The sequence below is a fragment of the Ctenopharyngodon idella genome, chromosome 15 (assembly GCF_019924925.1).
Source record: "Ctenopharyngodon idella isolate HZGC_01 chromosome 15, HZGC01, whole genome shotgun sequence".
Lineage (NCBI taxonomy): Eukaryota > Metazoa > Chordata > Actinopteri > Cypriniformes > Xenocyprididae > Ctenopharyngodon > Ctenopharyngodon idella.
Window position 1 is genome coordinate 16,151,019 of NC_067234.1, and position 19,652 is coordinate 16,170,670.

Sequence of the window (19,652 nt, forward strand, 5' to 3'; positions counted from 1 at the left end):
TGAAGTCTGGAAGTGAAAAATAAGTCAGAATTGTGAGATAAAGACTCGGAATTCCCTTTTTATTTATTTTTAATTCTGCGGCGGAAACAAGTTTATAAATAAAAGTTCATACTTTGCTTTGGAAAGTACAAGAAATGTCAGCTAGCACCTTCCTAAACATAATTTCTTCTAAAAATGTCTTATATATTCAGCTACATTACCTTGTGTTTTTTTTTTTAACACCCAGACGTGAGGTGACTTTGCCTGAGTTTGCTGAGAGCTTTACATCTCAGCTTTTCACCTCAACGCTGTCATTCAGCTGTCAGAAGAAACTGCAAATTAATGCACTCTGTCTGCCCACAGCCTGAATAAGAAATGCGATGAGAACTGAACGCTATATCTCCGTTATGTACCCTTTGGATAAGTACTGCAGACATGATGTGATATCAGCTGGAAATGTTTTCATAAGCAAACAATCAGATAGTGACACTGAATAGAGAATGTGCACCGTAAGAGAAAAGACCCTGAAGGAACTGTATGCATAGTAGAACGAAGGAACTGTACTGGTGACAATGCGAGAAAAGCAAGAAGGTGGCAGCGACAATGAAATCTAAGGGAAGAGAGCAGAACAGGATGTGCTGCTTTTAGACTTCACAGGGAGAACAGGACCGTCTCCGAAACAAATATCAGAGGCCCCTGTAGTGTGCCGGCCATTGGATAGCCTGCAGCCACCAGAGAAATCCCCCCTCAAGACAGCAATGATAGGAACAAGAGCAGCTATCCTGAGGTTTGACAGTGCGTATATGTTTGAAATATGGCACACATTCTAAGAAAGGAGAATCAGACAGGAACGTGTCTACCAGAGTTGGGAAAAATTCAGAATTGGCTCCCTTTCAGTCAATCAGTGTGAATTTGAATTGAATTGAATTGGCCATACCCTACAGGAAGATGAGTTGAATTTAAACTGGAATGACAGGAAGAAGAATTTACTGAACTGCAAATCAAAGAAATTCAACTCTCATTCTGGGAAATTAAATGTTCTTCCAGGTTCCAAGTGTTCCATATTATTATGGAGGTGATATAGTAGTATTTTAGTACAATAAACATTCAGATTTTAGTTTTTCAAAAAAAGTGTTTGTTTGTTTTATTTCTCATGTCTTTTTAGATAACTGGCATCAATCTCAGACAGGTTTGTTAAGTAGTTTGCCAGGTCTACTTAGGCCTTGTTTACACCTGGTATTAAAGGTGAATATGTAAGAATTTTGCAGTAAAACATCCAAAAACCACTAGGTCAGTGTTATGTATTTTGTTCACTTGAGTACTTACAATATCCCAAATGTTTCCAACTGTTTGTAAATTGTGAGAAAATTGCACTTTTAACCAAGGCTCCGGGACGTGTGAGGAGTCGCCTGTCAATTGCGTCATACCCGCGTTACCCTCGGTTTCCGGTTTTATTTTGTAGAAACCATGGAAACACCAAAGACGCTTTAATATTTACATGTTTTAATAGACAAGGGAACAACTGTTTTGATATATTTATAGACAGAAAACTAATTATTGTTATATAGCTCAACACGTTTAGTCTTATTGTTTAAATCTAGTTTTCTAGATTTTTTGCGAGTACCATGCTTTACCATGCCTCAGAGAAAAACACTATTTTGTGAAGTAGCTAACAGCATAATCAGATGCAGCTTTATTTTAGTAACAGTAATACAGAATTTTCTCCATCATATAATACGTTTTAAAATTAATTGCATGCCATTTATCAACACAAGTCATCCAGCATTTAATATTCAATTCAATTCACATTTATTTGTAAAGCAGCTTTACAGAGAATGCATGTCAACATTACAATTTAAAAAATGCAGTTAGCAAATAATGTAATAATTTAGGCAATTAATTTACAATCACTGTTAGCAATTTTAATATGATATTCTAAAATCGATCTATCTTACTGCAGTGTGTAACAGTGCCTCACAGCAGAACGCACAGAGTAACGTTATAACATCATTTTCAACATACTCAAATGTATCTAATATGATAAACAGAGCTGTGTTACCTCACACTCATGACCGGAAAAGCGGAAGTGGCGCCGGCGACTGTGGCATAATAAAAGTTCTGCTGCTCGTGAGGCGTGTGTTGCGCAATCGCTCCAGCGGCCTCGTTCAGCTCCCACAACACTCGGTCCTGCTCAGCTTCATACTACAGTAACGTTAATAATCTCATCCATGAAAATGATTTCTTCATGAGTCCAATCCCGATTATTTTCCACCGGCTGTGAGGTCAAGACCACATGTCCCAAGATTCCGCGCTCAAACGTGGCGTCATCAAGCAACGCCTTTGTTTTGAATAGGCCTCTAGTGACCTCTAGCGGACAGAAAATATTACATATTGCCCCTATAAGGGGGCTTTCACACTGGCAGTTTAGTTCGAAACGGGGCACGCTTCGCATGAAAAATCGCTCATGTGAAAGCTGTCGTGTGAACCTGGGTGCGCACTGGGGTACCGAACCCGAGACTACCTGAAGGAGGTGGTCTGAGTTTGGTTGCACTCGAACTGTGCCGTGGTTCGCGTGAATATGAAAGCAACACTGACTCGGGTGCACACTTGTTCAGGAAGTAAAGTAACCTGCGCATGCATTTTCGCCGATTATAATGTATTTACTGAAATAAAACACATGTAAGAGATGACAGTGTTGATGATTTACCTTGGATTCGAGCAGGAGTGAGCCTGCAGTGTATTCGTGCTTTGCAAGTGCAATTAGAGCGGCAAATGAATGGTAATCAGCTGTCTCCCCATAATAGGCTGCTTGCAAACAGCGGAAAACCGTCTACATGCGGCGCACATACAGTAAACACAGGTGTTGTTTACTCTGCTGCACATAATAGCACCACATTAATTAAAAAAAACAATTTATTGACCCGCGTTCTGTTTTCTGTCATGAGCCGTGCAAGTCTGTGATGACGTAAGATGAACGCAAACGCACCAGGGTTCGAAAGAATCAATTTGAGTGTGAAACCAGACCAACACTGCGGGGGGCACCGGGAACAATCGAGCCTGGGCTCGGACCGCGGCAAACGAGCCCAGTGTGAAAGCCCCCTAAGATGCATTTTGGTCGATTGGATCAGACGAGGGAGACACATACCCATTTACACTCTTTTGTCCACTTTCAACCACTTCTGTCCTGATTTCGTCTAGGAGAGGGTCTATGGGCAGGTAAATGTATGTGTTTTTTTAGATCATTTTATCTAGTGGACAAAATAAGCTCACACAATTTACCTATGAACGTGCCCGGAGAGGGCGGAAAAACTTACAGAGAGCATCAGCTTTAGTTTCTGCTCTGACAAGACCACGCTGAACTCTGTGTGTTAGGAATCAGGAATGGTGAGAGAACATTGTGCTTGGTATGTTTTTCATCTCCAAGCCAAACTTGGTTTGTAAGTTTAAATCCTGTCTGGCTACTGTGCTTCCCATAATGTTTATGCATTAGGTCAGTAGGTGGAGAGTTGGTAGTCTTTTGTGGCTGTTCGAATGCATTTGACCACATGAGCGTTTACACTACAAAAGCAATCTGGTCGAATACATTTTTGACTACCTCTGGAAGTGGTTGAAAGTGGCCATGCTCAAAAAGTTTTAGACCCTGTTTACACCTGTATCCACTTGTGATCTGATCAACCAAAGCGCATCTTAATACCTTAATACAGGGCCTAAGTAAGCAATCCGGTCTAAGGCATTTTTGAGCTTGTCCACTTCTAGAGGAGTCAAAATGTTTTAGACCCTATTTACACCTGTATTTAGCATTGTCCACCTGTGATCCGATCAACTAAAACCATCCTAATACCAGGTGTAAACAGGGCCTTAGGTAAATGGAAAACCTACTTAACCTACTTCCACATTATTAAGCAAGTCACAGTTCTCATGCAATATGGAGAGGAAGAAATATCTTTCTGAAGATGAAAAGCATGAAATGGTGCAATGTTGTGCAAAAGGCATGAAAACAAATAATATTATAGAGATATAAATCTCTGAATAGAGATGATCAAACTGTCAAAAGATTTGTGAGTGATTTAGAGCACAGAACAACCTCTTTAAGTAGGTTTTCCATTAACCTAAGAAGACGTGGCAAACTACTGCAACTGATACCAGTTATCTAAAGAGATGAGAGAAATAAAACTAAAATCCTACTGATATGTCACTTGCATAATAATTTTTATATAGATTGATAAAGTGACTTTTTCATCCCTCTTAACTTTAAACCGACATTCAGCCTCACTTTCGTCACTATCTGCCAATGATAAAAGCAAGAGTCCTCATATGATTTAACTTTTCAGATTAAGATTGAGATTAACTGAATCCATTGAAGAGGGTTCTTAGTCACAGACATCATGTCAAATTAATACCATTATGAATAAACAAATAGGGAGAACAGAGGAACAGAATGTGCAAAGAGCTTTTTAGAACATCAAACAAAAGGGAGAAGGTGATCAAACGAAAGATTGACCCATCGGAGGTACTTCAAATAAAGCTATTGACTTGGAAAAAAAAAACCTGCAGGAAAGAGATGCAGCATGAATACAATAGCGCTGGAGGGTTTATATTGAAATTATGTGCACACTAGCATGGACAAAATGGAAAATTGAAAGTATCAAGTGCAGAATATGAAGGTGCCTGATCCAATTTGTGTCTCTCATTGGACTTCCTGTTCTAATCAGAAGTAAAGCACCGAGTTCACCTCAGCATGATGATCACATTCGCATAGGTCACCAGTGACAGACTACTATGAAAGTTCAGCTTATCAGCTTGTGGGTTGGTAGCGCTGGACAGTGTTAGGGGTAATGCATTACAAGTAACTTGAGTAATGTAATCAGATTACTTTTTCAAGTAACTAGTAAAGTAATGCATTACTTTTCCCATTTACAACAAAATATCTAAGTTACTTTTTCAGATTTATTGACTGACGGTTCTCCTGTCCCCATGTTGAGAGAAATAAAGGTCAGAGATGTTGTGTGCGCTGTCTGTGTGAACATGATGCTTATTGTAGTTCTAAACTAAATGTGAACATTCATTTACTCATCTCACTTGCACGAAAACATTCAGTATTCCTCAAAATGAATAAAAACAGTGAAATGCAATCTCAGAATTTTATGCAAACCTGTAATAATTAACTATATTAAATTACACAAATATACTTTATGTATTTAATCTCACTTTATTAACCAGTGTCTTTGCTGCTGACCTTCAATGATCTAATTCAACCATACTAATAAAAGAAAATTACTTTAGATTAGATTTAGAAATAAGAGTGTTGAACTTCCTTCTCCTGTATCCTATTCTTCTTTAATCCAGAATGGCAGCACAGCTGAAAGGTTTGTTTGTGCTGTGCCCTCTACTATACAGGTGTAAATATGCTTTTTAGGGAGTTACGGAATATTGCTGCTGAACGAAGAATGATAAAGAACTTCGCAGTGAGTATATCGGGGCCTTTAAGTGCTTTGCTCAGGGGCACCTCAGTTGTGGATAATGAGAGTGGAAGAAAGCGCTGTTCATTCACTCCCTCCACCTACATGTACTGAGACTCGAACCAGCGACCTTCTGGTTACAAATCTGACTCTCTAATCTAGGCCACAACTGCCCAATATTGCAAAATATAACTTTTTTACTGTATTATTGGTCAAATAAATGCACGAGTCTAAGAGACTTCTTTCAAAAACATTACTAACATCAAACCTTTGAATAGTGAATTTATACCCAATTTTGCAAATCCCAGTTTCTGCTTGGCTATGAGTGCAGTACCTAAGATACTGCAATATTTTTGTGCAACAATGAAATACAAACCCGATTCCAAAGAAGTTGGGACGCTGTACAAATTGTGAATAAAAAAGGAATGCAATGATGTGGAAGTTTCAAATTTCAATATTTTATTCAGAATACAACATAGATGACATATCAAATGTTTAAACTGAGAAAATGTATCATTTTAAGGGAAAAATAAGTTGATTTTAAATTTCATGGCATCAACACATCTCAAAAAAGTTGGGACAAGGCCATGTTTACCACTGTGTGGCATCCTCTCTTCTTTTTATAACAGTCTGCAAACGTCTGGGGACTGAGGAGACAAGTTGCTCAAGTTTAGGAATAGGAATGTTGTCCCATTCTTGTCTAATACAGGCTTCTAGTTGCTCAACTGTCTTAGGTCTTCTTTGTCACATCTTCCTCTTTATGATGCGCCAAATGTTTTCTATGGGTGAAAGATCTGGACTGCAGGCTGGCCAATTCAGTACCCAGATCCTTCTTCTACGCAGCCATGATGTTGTAATTGATGCAGTATGTGGTCTGGCATTGTCATGTTGGAAAATGCAAGGTCTTCCCTGAAAGAGACGACATCTGGATGGGAGCATATGTTGTTCTAGAACTTGGATATACCTTTCAGCATTGATGGTGCCTTTCCAGATGTAAGCTGCCTATGCCACACGCACTCATGCAACCCCATACCATCAGAGATGCAGGCTTCTGAACTGAGCGCTGATAACAACTTGGGTTGTCCTTGTCCTCTTTAGTCCGGATGACATGGCGTCCCAGTTTTCCAAAAAGAACTTCAAATTTTGATTCGTCTGACCACAGAACAGTTTTCCACTTCGCCACAGTCCATTTTAAATGAGCCTTGGCCCAGAGAAAACGCCTGCGCTTCTGGATCATGCTTAGATATGGCTTCTTTTTTGACCTATAGAGTTTTAGCCGGCAACAGTGAATGGCACGGTGGATTGTGTTCACCGACAATGTTTTCTGAAAGTCCATGTTGTGATTTCCATTACAGTAGCATTCCTGTATGTGATGCAGTGCCGTCTAAGGGCCCGAAGATCACGGGCATCCAGTATGGTTTTCCGGCCTTGACCCTTACGCACAGAGATTGTTCCAGATTCTCTGAATCTTTGGATGATATTATGCACTGTAGATGATGATAACTTCAAACTCTTTGCAATTTTTCTCTGAGAAACTCCTTTCTGATATTGCTCCACTATTTTTCGCCGCAGCATTGATGGAATTGGTGATCCTCTGCCCATCTTGACTTCTGAGAGACACTGCCACTCTGAGAGGCTCTTTTTATACCCAATCATGTTGCCAATTGACCTAATAAGTTGCAAATTGGTCCTCCAGCTGTTCCTTATATGTACATTTAACTTTTCCGGCCTCTTATTGCTACCTGTCCCAACTTTTTTGGAATGTGTAGCTCTCATGAAATCCAAAATGAGCCAATATTTGAGCCAATATTTCAAAATGTCTCACTTTCAACATTTGATATGTCATCTATATTCTATTGTGAATAAAATATAAGTTTATGAGATTTGTAAATTATTGCATTCCTTTTTTATTCACAATTTGTACAGTGTCCCAACTTTTTTGGAATCGGGTTTGTATATTTCTGTCCAAAAACAGACCTAAACACTAATCTCAAATCACAAATATATCAAGTATGAAAACAGATTTGAGCGCTCACCTCTTTCTGTGTTTGGCACTCCCAGGTTGATGGTCGGTATAGAAGGATCGGCGTAATCGCTGTAATACTCCAGCAGTGAGGCTTGTTTACTCCATGTTTTCTTCACCACAGGGACTGTTGTTGTGGGAATAGAAAATCAATCAATACTTTAACACACAAGAGATAACTCCCACAATCCTCAGACCACAGCTGACAGTGATTAACATTTAATAGCAAAGATTTTGGATATCATAATTTAATACTGGGGTATGAATAGGCCTGTCGCGATAGTCGATATATCGACTTATCGCATGACATATGGACGTGACCTCGATAATTTTTGGTGACGCGATATATTGCCCATTATGTTTACACAAAAATAAATGTCACCAACATTTTGGCGATCGTGCTGCCTCTTTCATCTCGTTAGCTCGGCGAAAGCGGGGCTCAGCTCCTTCACACATAGAGCTGACATCGACAGGTGGAAAAATGTGCCATTCGAGTCATTATAGTGTTTTCCCAACAACTACAGACAGTTTGGAAGAATACGTGCAAATGCACTCAGTTTCCGCAATCTACTGGTGCAAATATAAACATGACAGCGCGAAATGGTGCACGCTCACAGCTAGTTTCACTAAGGACGCGGCAGTCGCAAGTGTCTTAGTTCATTTTCACAGGGAACGGGTTTTGCATTCCACTGCACCATTTTTCCATGGAAACGTGTTTGTTTGACTGTTGCACTCGCGTCTTTCGCAGCATCTCGTGCATGACGCGGTGCTAAAATGCGGCGCTCAAGTTAAAAGAAGTTTTTCAAACACGCCTCTAGAAAAACAGATACCTCAACAGGCCATATCTGACTGCTAAATCTGTGTCTTTGTTCATATGGACATATGACAATAGCGTGCACCCTTACTTTACTGAGAAAATAAGGTCAGGGAAAAACCTGTAGATGGAAAATCTCCTTATAAGTGCCTTTTGTGCATTTGGAAGTGTTTTTTTTCTACTTGTTATTTTGAGGTTTTTGTTAGTAAAGGTTTATTTATTATTTATTCAACATTATTATTATTTTGATGCTTCAATTCCAGTATCTAAATGTTCTTAAGAGTTAAGTTCATTGTCATTTGAAAGTGTGTAGGCCTACTTGCATTATTATGCTGTTATATTATGATTATATATTCAGTGGCATAAAATGGTCATAAAATGACAATAATATCGCATAGCGCAGTTATTTCTGGGGCAATATATCGCACGACAAAAAGTAGTTATGACAGGCCTAGGTATGAAATTGAATTTTACCCCACTGAAACGAACACATAATGCAAACACAATTCATTTTAATGGCATTGTGTCTTAACCATCAGCATCTGCTGCAGAATCACAACATTCTGCAGGTAAGCAAGCCACAGATTTGTAACTAGCTATAACCTAATATAATTCTAAAGCTTCATTTTTAACAGGACTTGCGGATGTAGCAGTTTCATCTAAGAATAACTAAAAGGAAAATATCACAGTGACTTGCAAGTTGTAATTATGATAATCAGTGCAATTAGATGGAACTGACGTGTCAGTTGCTTCGGCTCAGTCTTTTTTTCCCTTCCCAGATGGTTCTCTGAATTCAAACTGCAACACTTTATCTGTCTCATTAAGTTAGAGTTGATGCCTGGTACTTAGCGACTGCCCAGAGTTGCCACGAAGGGCTCTAATAGTGGAGAGAAGACTGGAGTGATGCCCGCCAGGGCACTCAGCCAGAAATCTCTCAATACCAAGTCGCATTAGAGGTCAAACAGTGACACTCACTGAACTTTTAAAGCGAAAGGAAACGTCGGACTTCATCAGCAGCGACTTGAGTGATGTGAAGCGAGGATGGGCAGGGTTCATGGCGCCAAATTTTCGCACAACCTCTGACACGTGATATTACTAAGTGCTCTTGTGAAGCACGGGACGGGGGGGCTCTTGAGAGGGAGGCAGCGACGTAGGTGTTCAGAGCTCTGATCATCAAGAACGTAGCACTCACCTCTGTCAGAATGGAACTTCTTACAAGTTTTCACAGCTACGAAGATGTTTTCACTCTTAACAGGCTGGCCCTGCGGACACACAGGAGAAGAGAAAGTTTTGACAGATTGCATAATGCTCAATGATACGTAGAAAGTGCTCAGCACATACTGTGAAGTGCTGTGAGAAGTAAGAACACCTCATGTAAAGTTTTTTTCCCCTCAACATGGGCAGAAACTGAATTAGCAATAATTGTGCTTATGCATATATATATATATATATATATATATACACATATATACACACACACACACACACACACACACACAGTACTGTGCAAAAGTCTTAGGCCACTACCAGCTTTGTTGTTTTAGCAATGTTTTAATGACCATCCATTTTTATTTTTCAGTCTCTTTATTACAAAACAAACAGAAAATACAGGAAATATGTACACACAATGTAATAAAAACAAAATTGTTTCTTTAAAGATGCAATATGTAAGATTTTTGCAGTAAAATATCCAAAAACCACTAGGCCAGTGTTATATATTTTGTTCACTTGAGTACTTTCGATATCCCAAATGTTTCCAACTATTTGTAAATCTTGAGAAAATTGCAATTTTAACCAAGGCTCCGGGACGTGTGAGGAGTCGCCTGTCAATTGCGTCATACCCGCGTTACCCTCGGTTTCTGGTTTTATTTTGTAGAAACCATGGAAACACCAAAGACGCTTTAATATTTACATGTTTTAATAGACAAGGGAACAACTGTTTTGATATATTTATAGACAGAAAACTAATTATTGTTATATAGCTCAACACGTTTAGTCTTATTGTTTAAATCTAATTTTCTTGATTTTTTGCGAGTACCATGCTTTACCATGCCTCAGAGAAAAACACTATTTTGTGAAGCAGCTAACAGCATAATCAGATGCAGCTTTATTTTTAGTAACAGTAATACAGCATTTTCTCCATCATATGTTTTAAAATTAATTGCATGCCATTTATCAACACAAGCTATCCAGCATTTAATATGATATTCTAAAATCGATCTATCTTACTGCGGTGCAGTGGCGTGTTTAGGTTATTGGGGGCCCTAAGCAAATCTCCAGGAGGGGGCCCCAGCGAGAGTGTATAATATATTATTATATATTAATTATAATAATATAATTTATTACAATTTATTACAAGCAACACAAGACTTTAACAGCTAATGACATTTACAGCTGGAGAGACTAGACATTTTATGTTTATTGTCAATCTCCATTTAACTCAGCCAGTTAATATAGCCGTAGATGTTATATGAATATGGTCCCTGGAGGATAGGTTTTATCAGCTGGCAATTTTCAATGCACATTTGCACAAGAGTGCCAGTTGCAACTATTATTAACATTAATGGAAAGATGAGGCTTATCAGTATGTCACAATATCACCCTGTTTGCACCATTTCCTGCCGGTCTGTCATCATACTTTATGCATTTGGATTCACAAGCTTGCATCGAGTCAATATGTTACTTGACTGTATATCAGGTAGGCTACAGTACATGGCAAATTTTCTCAAGAAAAAAAATCTCTCAACTAATGCTGTATAACACACATGGGAATCAGTTGGTACATTAATATTGAAGGTTAAATGAACCAATTTGTATACAAACTTAAATTACACTTAAGGACATTTTTATAATAAGTTATAATAGGCCTACTAACCACCAAAAATATTCTCGTCGCTTTATAATATTAATATTGAACCACTGTACTCACATGAACTGATTTAAATATGTTTTTAGTACATTTATGGATCTTGAGAGAGGAAATGTCATTGCTGGCTATGGAGGCCTCACTGAGCCATCGGATTTCAACAAAAATATCTTAATTTGTGTTCAGAAGATGAACGAAGGTCTTACAGGTGTGGAACGACATGAGGGTGAGTAATTAATGACATTATTTTCATTTTTGGGTGAACTAACCCTTTAAGCAAAAATCAGTGTTTAGTGTGACCTCCTGTCACATGTCTCCTGAACTTCCATTCTTCAAAGAATAAACTCTGAGAAACTTCTCATCAGATTTTGAAAGTTTTCTTGGCCTTCCAGTCCTTTAGGTTTAGAAGAGCCAGGTTCCTTCACTAAATACTTGCCACTTTAGTCTATAAAAAGCTTTTTTTTTTTTTTTTTTTTTTTTTTAAATACTGCATACGAATTTACTATATTTTCTGGTTGAAACTTTTAAGTCTAAGTCATTCAATACCCACCATTATGGGTGAGAATAAAATAATCTACAAATGGAGAAGGTTTCAGACAGCTGGAAATCTGTGCAATTTCTAACAGCCAATGAAACTGTATATTGCACTATTTTTATTCCAGAAATATATTTTTGTAACTAGGACATTATTTAGCTGCTTATTCTTTGTATATTTGTGACAAAAGCTCAGGTCACTGTCACTTGCAGCATTATGTAAGAGATGAGTCAGTGTGCATCGGTGAAACTGCAGCTGCGAAGACAGTCACAGTTTTCATTTTGGAGGCTTAATGTGAGGGAAATTCAGAATTAGTGTGTTTAGTTACCCTCGACAAATGCTTAATGCCTAATTTGCCACAGTGAATCACAACAGGTGTTTACGAACCATTCATCAGAGTATTATACTTACAATGCCATTTCATGTTACTGGCCAAGTCTATTTACTTTCTTAAGTAATTTTTACTTGCATTTTGCTTGTTGTTATTTCTTTACATGCTTTGAGAGTCTCAGACGCAACAGGAAACCTCTGCCCTTCCAAATCAAACTTGCGATTTTCACCCTTTCAACAGACACACCAGCTTCTTTTTGTACTATTGCCAGTGTGTGTTTTTGTGTATTTCTGGTTGAGGTTTTGGTTCTGGATCTGAGAAGAGAGAGCATGGAAAGGCCTGATAGCCATAACTCTAATAGCACTCAGCGCTGCTTCAGGGAGATACTGCTTTGAGCCTACTGAGAATATTAAACTCCAGGAGACTCTGGATGTTGAAATGACTGAAATGACCTGATAAAGCTTGGCAATTTTAGAATAGTCTGAAGTTAAGATGTCTGTTGATACTGTGCTGAAAATAGGCATGGTTATTTAAATAAATCGTATGGGTAGCACTGTCACAAGAAGGTACGTGGTTCGAGCCCCGGCTGAGGCAGGAGTCCCTTTCTGTGGGGAGTTTGCATGTTCTCCTTGTGTCAGTATGGGTTTCCTCCAGGTGCTCCTGTTTCCCCCACACAGTCCAAAGGCATGCAGGTTAGGTGGATTGGACATGCCAAATTGGCCGTAGTTGTGAATACATGTGTGTGAGTTCCAAGCAATGTAATGAGGAGGGTTGGGGAAAGACCTGGCAAGACCTTATCCCAGAAAAAAAACAGTGCCAAGAAAATTTGTGGACGGTCTCCTACGTATGGCGAGTCATAATAAGGCGGGTACCACTGAAATGGTAATACAGAAATAGAAACACACACAGTTGTGGCCAAAAGTGATGTCCAGAGGGGATAATATATAATAATATTTGTTTTTGATGACCTTACAAGTTCGATTAAACGATCAAAATATGAGGAAAATATTTTATATTATATAAGCAAACTACAGCTACCACAAGGACAGCTACACAATATGCTTACAAAATCTTGGTAACTCAATTTCAAATTATATATACAATTTAAAATAACTGTTTTCTATGTGAATATATAGTAAAGTGTAATTTATTCCTGTGATCAAAGCTGAATTTTCAGCATCATTACTCCAGTCTTCAGTGTCACATGATCCTTCAGAAATCATTCTAATATGCTGATTTGATGCTCCAGAAACATTTATTGTGTACAACTGTACAAACTATTTGTGTGCAATAATTTTTTTTCAGGATTCTTTGATGAATAGAAAGTTCAAAAGAACAGCATTTATTTGAAATATCTTTTTTAAACATTATAAATGTCTTTACTGTCACTTTTGATCGATTTAATGCATCCTTGCTGAATAAAAGTATTAATTTCTTTAATTTCTTTTCAAAAAAATAAAAATAAAAATTCTTACTGACCCCAAACTTTTGAACGGTAGTGTATAATGTTACAAAAGATTTCTATTTCAGATAAATGCTTTTCTTTTGAACTTTCTATTCATCAAGGAATCCTGAAAAAAAAGTACACAACTGATTTCAACATTAATAATAATCATAAATGTTTCTTGAGTATCAAATCATCATATTAGAATGATTTCTGAAGGATCATGTGACACTGAAGACTGGAGTAATGACATGGAGTTGACAATTCAGCTTTGCCATCACAGGAATGAATTGCTTTATGAAATATATTCAAACAGAAAACAGTTATTTTAAATTGTAATAATATTTCACAATATTATTGTTTTTACTGTATTTTTAATTAAATAAATGCAGCCTTGGTGAGCAGACGAAACTTCTTTTAAAAACATTAAAAATCTTACCGATTCCAAACTTTTGACCGGTAGTGTGTATATATATATATATATATAAATATATATTATATATATATAAATATATAAAATGTTTTTATTTGTATTTTTTAATGCAGCATAACACTCATAATTGTCTGTATCTGCAAAAGAAAGTTACAAATAAGGAAATTAAAATGGTAAAAAAAGAGCATCAAGCCCAGCAGCTTATGAATTATGTAATATTACATTTCAAAAAGAAACCACAAAGTGGCACTTAAAATCAATGAGACAGTAATGTTTCATAATGGAAACAGGCAACAGATGATTTCATCCGCATGATGGTGATGTCTGCAAACAGCCCATCCTCACATATTCATAGTCGTTTGCGTAAAGTTTGAAGCATAGCGGTTATGCAGTGAACACATGGTCGCCATCTTTAGACTGAAACAGGATGAAATGACCAGGAATGGATTAGGATAAATGGATTTTTAATTTGATTCATAATACTTGGCTCGGATCAAACCCAGCCATTCAGAGACTAAATATAGAGGTATACTAAGCGATCTGCCAAAACATCCTCTTCATCATAATCATGTACTGATGAGCTGCATTGATTTTCCAAAGGTCGTGTGCACAGAAGGCTGTTAGACGTGCTGTTACTTAAAGAAAAAACATTATGTACCAATTACTGAACTGTTTTTATCTTAAAAGGACAGTATTGTCTTAAATCTGCTATTATGTATAAATGACTTTCTTCTGAGGAACAGAACAATCTTCTTAAAGTAAAATCATGATATTCTTTCATTCAGGTGCATACCTTGACACCGAAACTCTTCATTTATTCATTTAGCAAAAGCTTTTATCCAAACATTGTATCCAGCACAAATCGAATTCATCACTTCTAGCAGTGTCTGGTCTTAACTCAAATCGTAGCCGAAGGTTTGCACTTTCTCCCGTCAGGCTTCTCCACATACTGATTAGGTGTGTGTGACAGGTGTGTTAAGCGCTCGGTGTGGAGGTTACCTACACACAGTGGTGAATGGCTGCTGACAGTGGTGGCACAGTATTGAGCTCTTGGATTGTGCTCTGGCAGCGTGCAAAGTTCTGGAACCCCTGTCAGCCGAGGTCCCTTTCCGTCCTCCCAGATGTACAGCGCCACCTGTGGGAGAATAATAATTGAATTTAATGCAATGGTTGTAATTACAAAGCAATGCTTGTTGCTTTGGAGTAAGTACATATAAAGCAAAAGTTGGCTCAAAGATTTAAATTATGTTATCATTTGCTCCTGTCCGGAATGACTTTCTTTCTTCTGCCCGAACACAAAAAAAGATGTTTTGAAAAATGTTTCAAATGTTTTTGTTGCTACAATGAAAGTCAGTGAGGTTCAAAACAGCATGTGTGCCCACTGAAACACTGAAACTTTTTAAAGTCTTTTCTTCCCTATTGTGATGTTTATCTGAGTGAAAGAGCTTCTCGAACAAGAAAAAATTTTGTCCATCGGGAATTGATTGGATCGTTGTCATGTGCTATTGCAGTGATCTCATGTGAGTGACAGGTTGTCCCGCCCTCTCGGCAGTAAACACAGAGGGGAAATGAGATGTCACTGCAAAAGGGAGGGAAAGTTATTTTGCTTAACGATTACGAGGGCACATGAATTTTGATGTGCATGGATAAATCATTTATAATAAGTACTGGAATATTCCATAAAAAAGGTAAGTTTTGATTTCATGACTTGATGAAATATCTTCTTGCGTTTTCCACAGAAGAAAGAATGTTTGGAATGACATGAGGAAGAATGTTTTGCATCTCTATGGCGAGAGCCAGGGTTAGTTTAGTTGAGGGCCAGACAAGATGAACACTTTGGGGATTTTTTCTTTTGATAGTAAAAATGTATGTGTCCTATCCGGCATCGTGTGTAAATGACTTGATCCCAGCTATTATTAAATGGGAATTATATAATGTAATGTTTTGTACACTGCCCGGCCAAAAAAAAAAGTCGCTGTTTGGATTTTATATACTTAAGAATCTATGGATGGATCATTATTACAGTGACTATTATGTTATATGTTTGGCAACGGTTCTTTTAACCCTAAAAGATGGAGTGTGTAGCTTTTCATTTCTTTAACAACCATGTAGGAAGACACATCATGGCCATATTCCAGGATGACAATGTCAAGATTCATCAGGCTCAAATTGTGAAAGAATTGTTGGGAGGGAGCATGAAGAATCATTTTCACACAGGAATTGGCACTGACCTTAATTTTATTGAAAGTGAATGTGTTGGAGGAGACTTTACAGAGTGCTCACCTCTTGCATTGTCAATACAAGATCTTGACCAAAAATTGATGCACCTCTTGATGGAAATAAATGTTGTCTTGTATTGACAATGCAAGAGGTGAGCACTCTGTAAAGTCTCCTCCAGCACATCCCAAAGACTTTTAATGAAATTAAGGTCAGGACTCAGAGATGCCAGTTCATGTGTGAAAATGATTCTTCATGCTCTCTGAACCATTCTTTCACAGTTTTAACCCTGGTGAATCTTGACATTGTCATCCTGGAATGTGGCCATGATGTGTCTTCCTACATGGTTGTTAAAGAAATGAAAAGCTACACACTCCATCTTTAAGGGTTAAAAGAACCGTTGCCAAACATATAGAAAAATAATAATCACTGCAATAATGATCCATCCATAGATTCTTAAGTATTTGCCTATTACAGCGACTTTATTTATTTATTTTTTCCGGGCAGTGTATAATATAATGTTTTGTCCCAGCATCAAGATTTATTTCACGCAATTTGTTGTTTAAGCACTGATCCCATTTCGATTGCCATTTATTTTTGGACATGAGGAAGAATAAATGATGACAGAATTTTTACTTTTGCTTTAACAGTGGTTATCCAATAGAAAGTCACATTTTTCATTTGAAAAATGGAACATTACATTACTTAAAAAAAGTTATTCTTGTATCTCTGTATAAAGATGGACCTCCCACACATGAAAATTAGATTCTCAAGATCCAATACATTATTAGATTGTCTGTCCTTTTCACAGGGAGCTTTGCAAGGAAGGAGCTGAAGAAGAACAAGCAGACTAATACTGCAGAAGCTGCTGCAAGTGTAATGTAATGTTTTTCTGAGACTATGGAGAGTGGATTGGAAGAATTTTTTTTTTTTGAAGAAGAACTTTGTGGAAAGAGAGCAAGAGAGAGAGAGTGGAAAATAAGGAACGAGAAGGTACAAAATGTCCCTGAGAAATGTGACAGTAGATTCCGGTACAGGGTGAAATGAGAGAATGATTACAGTTATCTGCCTTGTAAATTTCTTCACAGCAACAACACAGCACTTACAGTACAAGAACGAAGTATGCCAAGTTTATGATATTTTAATTGCTGTATGTCAGCTTTCTGGAATAAGTGAATCTAACTTGTCAATCACAGCGTTGAGTGCACAAACATTTCCACTACTGATTTTTTAAAAATAAATTATTATATTTATTCAGCAAGGATGAATTAAATTGATCAAAATATTTCTATTTCAAATATTTCCTGTTCTTTTGAACTTTCTATTCATCAAACAATCTTGAAAATAAAAAATGTATCACAGTTTCCAGAAAAACATTAAGCGGCACAACTATTTTCAATATTGGTAATGATAAAAAATGTTTTTTTAGCACCAAATCAGCATATTTAGATTTCTGAAGGATCATGTGACACTAAAGACTGGAGTTATGATGCTGAAAATTCAGCTTGTAATCACAGGAATAAATTACATTTTAAAATATATTAAAACAGAAAAACAATTATTTTAAATTGTAATAATACATCACAATATTACTGTTTTTACTGTAATTTTGATCAAATAAACACAGCCTTAGTCAGCATAAGAGACTGCAATAGTGTATATGTATAATGTCCGCTATAAGTTTCAATGCACTATTTTACTTAATGGACACTTTAAACCAATCTAAAATTAAAATATGCTAAAAAATATGCACGTTCAAAATTCTCACCTCATGTTTCAGATCTATGGTGAAGTCCGATTTTAAGGGCTCATCTTCAATTTTGCTTGTCAACCTAAAATGTAAAATCGCTGTAAAATTAGTGAACAACAAGGAAAATGTAAACTTTGACAAACAACACAAAATACCTTCTCAAACATGATATTTCTAATGGCAAAATGGTAGTACCATGTCAATACCACAGTACATGACAATGGTAATTTTTCAGTACCATGGTATAAATCAAATTACCTGATATAATCACTTTCACAATGCAAAGATTCCAGTTATGTGATTGTTTTTAAAATTAAAAAAAGCCATGAGTAAATAAAGGCTTTTTACATTTTTTTTTTTTTTTTTCAATCCTCGAGTTGGTTGGCCTTATATGTTTCTTAATGGGTTGAACTCTCCCTTATCCAAAGAGCACCAGGATACAAAGATTTTTTCCCCAGTAGCACTCTTTGCATTTCTTGTTTTATGCAAAGATTCCAGCTTTAAAAAATCTTTCAGAAACATTGCATGAATAATAAAATGGAATAGTTTTAATTCATTTGACTTAAACCTCATCTATAAAAACATATTGGAAGACTTGATCCCTGTTCTGCTTTGTGAAAGCTAGTGAGTTCAGCTGAGGGCAGCATTCAAACCTGTTGACAAGAGGGATGCTAAGAGCCCATCCTGCAGAGAAGTCTGGGTACTCGAAAGCGGCTGGGTTCTCAGAAAAGGCATAATGGTGGATGATGGTGGACTCTTCATCATGTAGTGGCTTGCCAAGAAACCACTCCTGAGGGCAAAATGTGGAGATCAATCACACCGTGATGGTCATCTCAGGCTCAATCACACTGTAACAGCTGCCACCCGTTCATATGACACTGTGTAGGGCGTTACAGTCTCCAGCTTGATTTTAACTAACCTTTCATTCTGTTTCCACAGTCAACACTGCTCTGTACGTAGTCATAGGTTAAATAAAAATAATAATAATAATAGCTGCCTGTCATGTTGAATGCACTGTACAAGTGACTCATCATAATGTTTTTTACATTATGGTGTTATTTTGAAAAGGCTCAGGTGGACAGATTTTGATGAAGTCAGACAGTATATTCGACATGACAGGCAGCTGTAAATGGCTTTGCACTGTCATGTTTCATTAATATGCCGCCAACAACACAGGCAAATGAAATTTTAAGAGGAGAGAAATGATCAGAATATATGTACGTGTATCTGTCTCACTTACTCTGTAGAAAATGGCAGGTGGCATATGGTAAGTGAGAAAAGATTTAGTCAGGAAATTATATATATATATATATATATATATATATACAGTGGGTACGGAAAGTATTCAGACCCCCTTAAATTTTTCACTCTTTGTTATATTGCAGCCATTTGCTAAAATCATTTAAGTTCATTTTTTTTCCTCGTTAATGTACACACAGCACCCCATATTGACAGAAAAACACAGAATTGTTGACATTTTTGCAGATTTATTAAAAAAGAAAAACTGAAATACCACATAGTCCTAAGTATTCAGACCCTTTGCTGTGACACTCATATATTTAACTCAGGTGCTGTCCATTTCTTCTGATCATCCTTGAGATGGTTCTACACCTTCATTTGAGTCCAGCTGTGTTTGATTATACTGATTGGACTGGATTAGGAAAGCCACACACCTGTCTATATAAGACCTTACAGCTCACAGTGCATGTCAGAGCAAATGAGAATCATGGGGTCAAAGGAACTGCCTGAAGAGCTCAGAGACAGAATTGTGGCAAGGCACAGATCTGGCCAAGGTTACAAA

General features: G+C 37.3%; 1 protein-coding gene across 3 annotated transcripts in view; it reads right to left on the reverse strand.

The window, feature by feature from the left end:
- b3glcta (beta 3-glucosyltransferase a) overlaps positions 1-19,652 on the reverse strand; it is a 114,497-nt gene that overhangs the window by 11,088 nt on the left and 83,757 nt on the right. For all 3 annotated transcript variants that reach the window (XM_051863086.1, XM_051863084.1, XM_051863085.1), the window contains 5 exons: positions 18,505-18,641; positions 17,870-17,933; positions 14,888-15,019; positions 9,468-9,537; positions 7,475-7,588 (listed from right to left, as the gene is read on the reverse strand). In XM_051863086.1, the coding sequence (XP_051719046.1) occupies positions 7,475-7,588; positions 9,468-9,537; positions 14,888-15,019; positions 17,870-17,933; positions 18,505-18,641 (517 nt within the window). The remainder of the gene's footprint in view (positions 1-7,474; positions 7,589-9,467; positions 9,538-14,887; positions 15,020-17,869; positions 17,934-18,504; positions 18,642-19,652) is intronic.